The sequence below is a fragment of the Talpa europaea genome, assembly GCF_964194135.1.
Source record: "Talpa europaea genome assembly, chromosome: 6".
NCBI lineage: Eukaryota > Metazoa > Chordata > Mammalia > Eulipotyphla > Talpidae > Talpa > Talpa europaea.
Genome location: NC_140072.1, coordinates 17,287,312 through 17,299,392, shown reverse-complemented (window position 1 = coordinate 17,299,392; position 12,081 = coordinate 17,287,312). Strand labels below are relative to the sequence as shown.

Below are 12,081 nucleotides of genomic sequence, written 5' to 3'. Positions count from 1 at the left end.
CAATATAAGAGATGGAAGTGACTGGAGTGGCATTTCTAGTGCCACACCTCACTGATTTGATGTGGTGCTTCAAGAAAAGGCAGAATGGTTGGGGATGAGCCTGGCATCTGGTGCCCTGGTGGGGGAGTGTCAGTGACTAGGTGGTGGCAGAAGTATATGCCTGTGGTCACAGGTGGGCCATGTGATTGACCCAACCTCATACTTGCTCTGAGTTTTCTCAATTGCAATGGCATCTGTAGAGGCAGGATGGCACAGGGCAGGTTTTCTATGATCAGAGCAGATGGGGTAAAGGAGGAGTCCTGGAGCCCTCAGTGGCTTTTCAGGCTTTTATTGGGATTTTACTGGGTACACAGCAGGTAACGGGTGCCAGGGGGCTGGGAGGCTGGCAGCCCTCCAAGCCCCTAGCAAGGCTTTACTCTTTCTGGGCTCTCCCGCCTTCTCTCGTGGCCTCTGCTTCTCTTTTGTTCTTTTTGCTCTATTGTTCCATTCTCCTTCTTCTTCTGGTTCTGCTTCTACTGTTTGCTCTGTTGGCGTCCCCACGACACCACCCTTATAAGCCCCGTCTCAGCCCAGGTGAACTCACTTACCTATGCCCACATCCTACTCCAGGTGCCCGGCATCAGGCATGCATTCAGGACCGCAAGGATCCATCATCAATCCTAATGGCGGGAGGGCAGAAAAGCCTGATACTTTACCTTACCCTACAGCATCTATTTAATACAGCTTAATTCATGTATTTTGCCACTAGAAGTCATAACATTCTTTCCTCTTTCCATCTCAGTGTATTAAACCGCACCCCTATGAATCTGATCCAGGAAATCATATTAGTGGATGACTTCAGCAATGACCGTAAGTAACAGCGCTTTCTTGTTTGGTTGGCACACGGCTGCTCCTGGCCCCTTGTACCCTTATAATGTGTGGAAGTGAGTCCACGGTTCTCTGGGGATCAGGTTTCTAATAGATGTGGAAGACTTTAGTGCCCATGCAAGCTGAGTGAGATAAACCTTACACGTAAAAAACAATGTCTTGGGTTCTCTGCTGTAAGTCTTGGAGAACCTAAACAGGTACATTTAGCAGGTTCTGGATTGTGTGTGTGTGTGTGTTTGTGTGTTGGTGTGTGTGCATGTGTGCATTTGTGAATGTGTATTCTTAGGTAAGGGTAGGAACTCTTAAAGGACAGGAACACACACCCTAGAAGCAATTGACATCACTCACAGCCCTCACTCACATGCTGTGATAATCTGCCAGCCTGAACTGAGGCTAGCACACCCACCCCCCTTCATTCCCTTGAGAGGATCCCCCTGGGACATCCCAGCACCTGGCCTTGACACTGTGAGCAGCTGTCTTCCAACCTTTCAAACATGGATAATCACTGTACCCAGACATCCTATCAGAGACCTGGGTCCCACACAAATCCACACCCCTCATCACTTTTCCCAAGAAAAGCATGAGGTATTTTCCAGCATCTCTGTGACCTGTGTGGCAGATACAACAATGACAGAAGCAGTGCTAAGTTTCAAATACTGGTAGTACCAGTGCCTCCTCTGAGAGCCCTCATCCCAGCAGCCTGGGCACTGTTCCCCACAATCAGCCCATCTAGGCAGAGCCAGGGGGAGCAAGGGTGACCCCTAGGAACAGATGCTACCCCAGGAGTGAATCCCTCCACTTCCCAGTGCTGATGCTGGAGGCTGAGTAGTAGAGCCATGGCCACGCTGCTCTGTAGGAAGCCTGGAAACCCTCCCCTGTGACACAGCCTCGGATCCTGGGATGTGACTGATGCTTATGTGGGTTGTTCTCCATGTCTAGAGTGATGAGGTTAGACTGTAAATTCCACAACTTGGTGATTGGATCTCCCTTCTCTAGTGAGCAAGGAGGGGTTAGCAATGGGGCAATACTCGTCCAGCCCGGCAGTGAGGCTGGAGAAGGGAATGCAGCTGGATTCACTTAAAGCAAAATAGCTCAGTGTTTAGAGCATGGACTCCAGCCAGACTGCCTGGCTTCAAATCCAAGACCTGCTTTTTCCCCAGTAGCCTCAATGGGTCTCGATTTCCTTGACTCAATGGAGAGAGCAGTAGTATATATATAACACAAGGATTTTAATGTGCTAACGCTTTGGAAGTGCTCGAACAGCACGTGGCCCCAAGGCAGCCTCTCTGAGTCTTTGCTGCAACACGGTAGAGTGCTGAGCCCAGCAGAGGGCTGAGGTGGGAAGCAGTGAAGCAACCGGAAGTGGAGTTCAGAACATAGGAATGGCCTGTCATGGAGGTGATGGTGCAGACAGGCAAGGTAGAGGCAGCCCAAGGCGAGGGCTCCGCTCCCTGGCTCATGGGGACTTGAACCAGCTGTGTGTGGTAGAAGACATGCCTCTCAGACCCCCTCAGAAGTAAGTCTCCTCCACAAACAGGCCAACATCGGAAAAGAAGCTCCAAAATGTGTCTCATCCATTCTCCAGTCTCTAATCTCATGTTTTTAGGACTATGAAAAAGGAGGCATGTTCCCAGGAAACATGCTAAGAATCCCCATCCCAAGTGTTTCCCAGCAAGTTCCCACATGCCACGGGTCCTGCATGCACTGGCCGCGGTCAGTCCTCCCTTCCGAGGCCTACAAGCGTCCTGTGGTCAGGACAGTGCCCCGTGGTCTGGGTGGGGGCAGCAGGTGGGCTGACTTACCTCCTCTTCAACCTCCCTCCCGGGTGCTCAGGCCATGTAACCTTTTGTCTTCGCAGCTGATGACTGCAAACAGCTCATCAAGTTGCCCAAGGTGATATGCTTACGCAACAACGAGCGGGAAGGTAGGTCTGCGGCTGGGTGCCCTGGGGTGGGAGTATGGGAGTGGGGGTGTGTGTGCACCTTGGGGTGTGTGCTTGGTGGCTCCTCCGTGGTCTTGCTGGATGATGGAGTGACTGTGGCGCCCCTGAGCCATTCGTCTCACTGCAGGTCTGGTCCGGTCCCGGATCCGGGGTGCCGATGTGGCCAAGGGCACCACCCTGACTTTCCTGGACAGCCACTGTGAGGTGAACAGGGACTGGCTCCAGCCGCTGCTGCACAGGGTCAAAGAGGTAAGTGAGGCTGATGAAAGGGCAGAGCACACCCCGATACTTCATGTGCTGCAAAGTATGAGGGTGGGCATCTTTAACATGCCCATTTCACAGATGTGAACACCGCCTCAGGGAACTGTCCACTGCCTAGCCGGTGCTGCCAGCCCCAGAGCCTTCCATCCTGCTTCAGCAGCCTGTGCTGTGCTGTGCTTGAGGTTATTTCCTGCTCGCTCTTCTGATAACTTCTGGATTCCTGTGTAAACCACTTAGAAGAGAGATAGAAAATTCCATGAGAGAGCTTTTTGGGGAGGCGCATTCTCGAGCACGGGTGTAGTTGTTAAACCCCACCTCATGATCTTATTTCCTGAGATTAGGAAAGCTCGTACACTTAATGTCATTTAGAAAAATCCCTCTTTCCCTCTTTTTGACATCAGCCAGGAGAAGAGGTCTGGGTTGAGAAGTAGCTATGAGCAGGCCATTCATTTGAGGGGCTTCGACTGGCTCCCTGCATCTCTCCAAATCCTCCGCTCCTGCTGTGCTCCATGTGCAGCCCCGCACTGTTCCCCGGCTTCCTATCCCTGGATTCCCTTGTCTCGAAAATCCTCCTTCTCTTCAGGGCCTCGCTCTTGCTCCAAGAAGTCTGCTTGATTGGGATGGCTCTCAGGGAGTTGACATCATAATTTCCTTTCCTGGGCTTAGCGCTCTGTCTCCCCAAGCAGACCACACACCCAGTGGGGGCACCCATCATGGCCTCATGATGCCAATGGTAGAATGGGTGCCTGGTGTTCAGAAATGCTAATTAAAAGAAATCAGATGCAGTGGGGAGGTGATAGGTGAGAACCGAGGGGAGCAGCTGGCTCTCTGCCCTTTGTTAACTCACACACATTTACCAAGCACCGATTTGGGCCAGTTTCAAGGGAGGGTTGAAACAGACTGTGTCAAATGCATCCACACCCTGCTTATTATTAGTTCACCAATTTGGAAGCTTTCAGAACCCTATAGGTTGGGGTTTTCATGGAGGCTTCATGACTTAGGCAGATTGATTAAATCATCAGCTATTGGCAATTGAACTCAATTGCTCTTCTGTGTCCCTGGCTTATCCTGTAGGTCAGGGAAATTTTCACCTCCTTCCCACTCCCCTTCTCTGCTGCCTGGTGCCCCTTCCCTGGACTCCAGCGCTGAGCTTGGCCTCCCTGGCTGTGCTCCAGGTCCCCACAGTTGTGTGAGCTGAAGCTTTCCTAGCAGAGCCTTGGCCTGACTCTGCCCCTTGCAGGTGCCAGCAGCCTCGTTGGGCTGCAGAGGTCCCCCAGGCCCTGATTCTTGATGGCAGGGGCCGCTCTGCTGAGCCATCCCCCTGGAGACAGGGAGCGTGGGCATGTCTGAACCCGTGTTTCCACATGTCCTTGTATGTGTCTTGTCTCAGAGTGAAACGTGATTTGATCTTGTGAGTAGAAGTGGAAATTTTAAGCTGTAATTGGAGTGTAGATTTTCAAAAATAGAAAGAAATAAGAAAAGGGTTGGGCTCGAGCTGTCAGACGCTGTCCACAGCTGGTGTTTTCCACTCGAAAAATCTCCTCGGTTTCCCCTCTTCCCTTTAATTACGTGATGATACTTGAAACGAGCCCCATGTTGGGTTTTTGGTTTTTTGTTTTTTGTAACATAGGCTTCTTTTCCCGCCTCCTTATTTACATGTTCTTTGGTAGGAAAAAAGATTTTAAGAAATTTCAATCCTGGTAGCGTTTGGTAAATGTCTATAAATATTGGCTTGCACATGCTTATAAGCCCTTTTACGTGCTTTCCTCTCACTCCTTCCCAAAGCCTTGGGGAGATGGGATAGTTTGGCAAATAATGTGTCTTCATAGATGAAGGGACAGAGTCCCTCAGCATGTACTGATTTACTTGAGGTCATGCATATTCTAGAAGGCAGGATGGGAACCCACACTATCACCTCCTTGAGGGCTCCCTCTTTCTCCCCCTTCCATGCCCAGGCCAGCTTAGAGACCCCACGCTGTAACCCTCCACTCACCTGTCCACTCCTAGATTCCCGGGGCGGATTCATTTTTGTGTCTCACGATTCCTAAACCTTAGCAGGTGCTCAGTAATGAGAGTGACAGTGAGACAGGAGTGATCACCTCTAGGAGTTTCCTAATTGCTCATCACAATGTGGTTTTAAGGATACGAATTGGTAAAGAAAGAAGATGTAGGACCACTGTGTAACTGATGGACTTTGGCTCATGCATTCAGCCTGTCATTGCTCCTAGTGGCTGTGCTGGGGTCAGGGAGGAGTGCTCAGCTTTGTATGGGAGAGGAGAGCAAAGAGGGTGGGGTCCTGAATCTGCCAGGGATTCCTCCAACTGCCTGCTTGAGTCTCCCTGTGGGCCTAGCCATTCAAAACAGATCCTGGAGCATGCAGGCAGTGACCTACGTTGGGCCTGAGTGTCTTTCTGGTGAGCCCCCCCATCCCGAAGATTGACCCACCAGCTTTGCTGCCAGCTGCTGACACAGTGTCCCCCAGAGGTGTTGATAGGAGACCTGCTTTAGCTAACATTGATGAACATCTGCAGCCCACTGGGTTCTGGCAGGGGCTGAGGGATATGAAGTAGAGCAGATACTGACCCAACTCCCATCACTCAGAAAGGTTTGTATCTGGTTTTGATGGGCCACTCATAAAGTCTCCTGCGGTCCCTTTTCAAAACCATGGCCCCATACAGCACTCAGCCCCAAGTATCCCTTGCCACCCTCTGGTCTCCATGACGCTGAGCCAAGCATCACCACAAAGAGATCGTGGCAGGAATAATAGAATGGAAACCCTCAGACCTTACAGGGAGAGCACACCAGAGTCTGCCTTAGCCTTTCAGGCACAGCTCTTGCTAGCTTCTGGAAAAGCCTGTGACCCAGGTGAGCAACCCACATTTTATTTTGCATCTGTTTCCAAATATTAAGGAAAGATAAAAAACAGTATTGGAGTTTGGTGTTCCCCAAAACCCCCTTAAGTTCAATAAATTACTAGAAGAACTTGGAACTTAGCAAAACTGTTATACTCATGGTTAGTGTTTATTACAGTAAAAGAATATGGATTTAAGATCAGCAACAGGGAAAGGCCAAGGGGTTGCAGCTATAAGCTTCCGGTTGCCTCTTCCATTGGTGTTCAGGGACAGCAGTGACTTCTCCCAGCAAAGATGTTTAGCTTCACACACAGAACATGCAGACAGGAACCCACCCAAGCCTGGTGTCCAGGGTTTAATTGAAGGTCAACCACATGGACGTGGCTAACCAACCCATAGGCTTCACATCCCTCCAGAGGTCAAGTGGAGTTGGAACCACATGGCCCAAGTTACATTGTTGGTCTAGACCATCTGATGCAGACCAAGGCTTCCAGGCAATCAGAGACACTCAGAGCCAGGGCATTCTGAAGACTTAGAAGTAACCTCCCAAGAGCTGGGCAAGGGAGACACGTATCTTTGGGCACAAGGATCTCCACAAAGACTTGATGAGGCTGCAGAGACTCCAGAACTCAACAAGCGAAGGCAAAACAAAGACCCACAGAAGGTTGTTCTTGGAACTTCTAATGACCTTGGAGAACTCAGGTCACAAGAATATCTTCGGGGTGGGGGGGGGTGTCTGTGTGCGGGTATGGGTGGGTGTGGCTGTGCGTGTGCATACCATGTGCGCAGACACACAGACACACTGTGACAGTGGCCAGCGAGGAGCCCGGAGAACCGTGGCAGCTGGGTAGGTGCCATGGTGACTGTGAGGGAAGCATCTGTGCACGTCCCAGAGGCAGAAGCGATGCATTGAAAATGAGCATTTCTTTCCACGCGGGCCAATTGGCTTCGGAGGCACCTTGTCACTGTCAGGATGAATCACAGGTGGAGGCTGAGAGGGAATTAAGTCTGTGAACATAAGAGCAGGCACTCAGTGGATCTGAGCTTAAAATAAGAAGACAGCCTCATTTGGGGAAGAGACTGAACCAGGAAATTAAATGGCTGCGGGAGAAACAGGTTCCTACCTGTGCCAGCCGTAGGTGCTGGGGACTGGGGAGGTGGGCCTGATCTTTGCCCAGACCCGCTACTGTCCCTGCTGTTTGATTTGCATTTAACTGTGAGGCTCTGTGCTCAGCTCCACTACCCATGGGGCCCAGGTTCCTCTCCAGTGTGCCAGGTCAGGGTGTCCCCTCAGAATTAGGAAACATTTTAAAAAATATATGTGATGCCTCCCAGGAGGTGAATTTATATCTTTTTTGTTTTGGAAATGGTCCATGAGTGACTTTGGTGCCTATAAACAGGGTGGCCTAGAGGAGCAGTGAGTGATAAGGCTAGAAAACATGATACAGACCTATTCCTGCCAGTCCTAGAGGTCAGACTGAGGAGTCTGAACCTTGTCCCTGAGCCGGTTTTTACTCATTCAGCTGCAGAGCAAGATTGTGCATCAGAAAGATGACACTGTCAGTCACGTGTAGAATGAGAAGAAAAGGGAGTGGCTGAGGGCTGGGGCCAGGCTTCTGTGCATGACTCTAGGCGTGAAGGGCCAAGCAGGGGCAGGATCCACTCAGAAGAATCCTTCTAGTATCTGCAGGATGGGTCTGGTGATGGGCAGAGGTGACGCTTCTTAATTTAATGCTGGGAAGGAAGGGGGCGTAGGGGTTGGCTCTGTTAATAGAAATAAGGGACTGAGAGAAAGGGGCATGTTTTAGGAGAAGGTGATGAGACCACCCTGGAGAAGCCACTGGAAATGGACTTTCTGGGCCATGTCTGGAAGCCAGGGGGAGCCAGGGCTAGAGGAATAGAGTGTCCACAGGTGATAACCTAAGTTAGGAATCTCGCCAATGCTCTTCACCAGCTTGCCTAGGAACCATGGCCTAGAACGAAAGTATTTGGAAATCCCAAGTGGTTTCCGCTGTGGGTGTGTGACTTTGCTTCTTGGGGCTGCAGGCTTGATTGGGGTCACCTTCCTGGCTGAGTGTATCCTTTGCCTCCTGACGAAGAAGGACATCTCCAGGCCCCTTCTTCCCCATGTCCTCTTCTCGGGGTGCAGCACGGTAGAGAACTGTGGTTGGGGACAGCTAAAGGCTCTGAGGGTTTCAAGCAACTAGAGAGGTTTCAGCCTTCAGAGCCTCATTTTATAGATGGGAACACAGATCTGGGGAGGAAGGTGCTCGGTCAAGGCCCCAAAGCCAGACTCTGGCACTGCCGGGGTGAGCCCCTTCCAGTTCCCTGATTCCCGCCAGTGACCTCTCCTTCCACGCTGAGCTTGGGTTATGTTTTCTAGGACTACACGCGCGTGGTGTGCCCGGTGATCGACATCATCAACCTGGACAGCTTCCACTACATCGAGTCTGCCTCGGAGCTCAGAGGGGGTGAGTGGGGCTCACACCTTTCCCCCATCAGGGCTCTGGTCATTGCTGTCGGGGCACCAAAGTGAGAAAGTCACTGAGGGGTTTGTCTGAGGTGCAGTCCATGGCCTGTAGTGTCAGTCACTCGATATGACCGTGTCCATTGGGCCAGGGAGTGGAAGGGCCAGGCGAGTGGGCCGGACATTCCCAGCCCCCAGTCCTCTGACTCCAAGACAGGGCTCACTCCGGGGCCTGGGACTGTGGCAGACGCAAGGAGCCCCTGGCTGTGTGCACCTGAGCCATTCTAGCTCCTCAGCATGGGTCACCGTCTTCTCCTTGAGGTCTCACCCCAGGACCCATCTGAGGTGATTCAGCACCTCACAAATCTGCTTACGCCATCAGAGGTTCCTGAGCAAGGGCCACATCCCTTAACTGACCATCTTGTCCGCCTCGGCTCTACCCTGGGGCCCCATCCAATCTCTGCCCCTTATTCCCTAACCCCACTGAGCAGAGAAGGCTCAGGAAGGCAGCAGGTAGAGAGAGTGGAGGCCGTGAAAGGGGAAGTTGGCAGTCCTGGGGTAACCAGCTTGGGGGAAGCCTGCTGTCCCTGGGACGGGCTTCCCCTTTCATGAACTTCTAGAAATGGGACAGAATGAGCATGCTCTGCAGGGGCATCTCAGAGACCAAATCAACCCAGTGTGCTGTTTCTAGGGTTTGACTGGAGCCTCCATTTCCAGTGGGAGCACCTCTCCCCACAGGAGAAGGCTCGACGCCTGGACCCCACTGAGCCCATTAGGTAAGTCTGGACAGGCAGGGCAGGCAGAGCCACCACCACGTGGTCCTTCCTGCTGTCACATGGTCTGGGGAGGCATTGTGATCAGATGCTCAAAAGATTGGGTGGAGACCAAGAGACCCCTTCACCATGCCATCGCCACTTGTGTTCCTGGAGATGGCTATGCAAGGGGCACTGTAGCCTGTGCTGTCCACCGCCCCCACCCCCAACACACACACACATACTATGGGGTACTTATGTTTCCTGCTTAAAGTTGGGTGGGTCCCGAGGATCCCATTTGAGGCTCTGCCAAGGGAATAGATGGTCTCTTAAGGCCAGGCGCAGAGCCCCCAGGTTTCGGATGTCTGGCTACACCCCTGGAGGCTGAGTCAGCATGGCTATCAGTAGGGGCTGATACTAAGGCCACTGCTACTTACTAACAGCCACATTTGCTCCACTCTGGGAGAACTTGATGGCCTCAGCTCTGGGCTGCTTTTGCAGGGCTATGCACGGCTCGTGCACTAGCCTGAGCTACCTCCTCCCAGGCCCCCCTGTGACTGACTGCACTTGGTGCCAGCTGGCTGTCTGGGGTTCAGGGCCTATTTTGGGCCCCCCATAGAATAGAGCATAGGAGTTCACCCAGTGGGGGTGCCTGTGTCCTCATTAGCAAGAGTATTTGGCCATGGTGGTCTTACCTAAGACTGGGGTGATAAGCATGTCCCAGACCCGTTGACATCTCCAGGCTATGTCAGTGTGGGGGGTGGTATGTCAGGAGGATGGGAAGTGGGTGCAGTACACAGAAGGAAACTAGATTTCTCCTGCCAGTGACCTAGGGAAGCCCACATCTTCAAAGTCACATCTGTATCTTGGGGGTCTGCTATTTAGTAAATGTCTGGCCATTTTCCATGGACTAAAGTCAAATTGTGAGCTGAAGGGAATATGAAGAGCTAAAAGCTAGGATGCTCCAACAGGTGGAGGAGTAGAGGACACTCTGTTCAGGGGCCTTGGGCTCCCCTGCCAGCCGTGTACTCCTCCCAGCTTTCATGGCCTGGAGCAATGCCAAGAGAGAGATTGGAGCCAGAGGCCACGCCTGACAGTGCCCTTTATTTCTAAAGGAAGAGGAACTTCTGCCCTTCACACACACTCGAGCTCTGCTATGAGTGTGGGCAGAGGAGTCCTGCCTTCCAGACACCTCCAAGGGCAGCCCAGCTATGGCCGGGCACTGCATGGACAGCGGCCTCTGGGGTTCCCCACTCTCTCCCAGTGGTGGGGTTCTCAGGCAGCATCTCTGCTCAACAAAGAATAAGTGCTTCTTGGAATTAGGTTAGTCCTCAGGGGACAGCAGGGTGTGGTGACACCAGGACACAGGCCACTCACCAGCTTGACATAGGAGGACATTCCTTTGGCCCTCTGGACCCACTGAATGAGGGACTGGGTCCTCACTCAGGGCCTGTGGGGCCCGCCAGGGTTTGGCCCTCCTACCTCAGCTATTGATTCTCACAGACTTACCCGCTTACACTCACTGGATTATTTGGTTGGATTCTGTTCCCCAGCTGCCTTTCTTCCTCTGTACCCCTTTCCTTACCAAATGACTTTCTCTGACATCTCTCCTGGCAGTCAAGAGAAGAAGATGTTGGGGTAGGACCCCAAGAAAATAAAATGAAGATGAGGGTGTATTTGTTTGCTTGAGCTGCTATAATGGAGCACCACAGACCCATGGGCTAAACAGAAATGTGTTATCGCACATCCCAGGGGCTGGGAGTCCACAAGCCAGGTGTGGCAGGGTCGTGACTGCGGAGGCTGCATCAGACCTGGCTCCTGGCTGCCAGTGGCTGCCTTTGCCTCTCTCTGCACATGGTCTCTCCATGCTTGTCTGTGACAAGGTCTGCCCTTTTTCTAAGGATGCAGTCATATCGGATTAGAGTCTGCCCCAAAGACCTCATTTTAATTTGACTGCCTCTGTAAAGACTCTTTCCAAGTGATGCACATCCTAAGGTGTTGGGGTTGGGACCCCATCGTATTTTAAGGGGCTGTAACTTAACCCATAACAGAGGGATAAAGAGGGAACAGGGTGAGAGCTCCATCTTAAGAAATTGATGTGCTGTTAATCGATGCTGTCCTGACCCTTCTTCTCAGCCCTGGTTTGTGGCCCACTACTCCTGCCCCAACTTGGGGGGGCCACACTGCACATCGTCTGGGTAAGAGGCCAGTGGAGGCCCCTGGGCTCACAGACAGCTGGAGTTCTGATGAGCCCATCCCTTACCGAGCACGTGCACTAACCTGTCAGCAGGTCAAGAGATTTACAATAAGTGGTAAACCCTGGAGCATGGTCTGGTTTTTAGTGCATGGACTATTTATTAGCCCTCCTGAGCAGAAACTAAAGTGGGAAGAAAATGCCCTGGCCTCTGGACTGCCAGGGAGGAAGACACAGACTTACCCGCTTATACTCACTGGATTATCTGGTTGGATTTGACAGTGGTCCCCTCTCATAACCGATCCTCCTTCTTTTCCTTCTGCATGCGCAGGACTCCCATCATAGCTGGAGGGCTCTTTGTGATGGACAGATCCTGGTTCCAGAAACTGGGGAAATACGACATGGCCATGGACATCTGGGGTGGGGAGAACTTTGGTGAGTTGCTCTCTCTCCATCCTGGGGCGGAGCAGGGGAATCCTGTGCCCTGGGGACAGGTCCCTGGGAGGAGGGCCAGCGAGATGGGGAGCGAGTCACTCACGTGGGGGAAAGCTTGGTGGACACCAGACGAGTGGTTACTGGGCGGGCAGAGGAACAAGAGAGTTTCTCCCTGACATCACGTGGGGCCTGGGAAGCACACCCAGACAGTGTTAGGGGAAACTAGAGATGCACAAGCAAGGAGACCCAAGGCAAAGACCAAGTCCCAAGGGCCAGAGGCAGGCTTGAGCTGGGAGCTCTGAACTTGGGAA

The 12,081-nt window shown here is 52.3% G+C and overlaps 1 protein-coding gene across 1 annotated transcript in view; it reads left to right on the top strand.

The window, feature by feature from the left end:
- The window catches only part of GALNT14 (polypeptide N-acetylgalactosaminyltransferase 14), a gene marked incomplete at both ends in the record, with an annotated part of 182,653 nt that overhangs the window by 145,888 nt on the left and 24,684 nt on the right, over nucleotides 1-12,081 (top strand). The window contains 6 exons of the mRNA XM_084235735.1: nucleotides 782-849; nucleotides 2,726-2,791; nucleotides 2,937-3,058; nucleotides 8,306-8,393; nucleotides 9,081-9,165; nucleotides 11,667-11,770. Of these exons, the coding sequence (XP_084091861.1) occupies nucleotides 782-849; nucleotides 2,726-2,791; nucleotides 2,937-3,058; nucleotides 8,306-8,393; nucleotides 9,081-9,165; nucleotides 11,667-11,770 (533 nt within the window). The remainder of the gene's footprint in view (nucleotides 1-781; nucleotides 850-2,725; nucleotides 2,792-2,936; nucleotides 3,059-8,305; nucleotides 8,394-9,080; nucleotides 9,166-11,666; nucleotides 11,771-12,081) is intronic.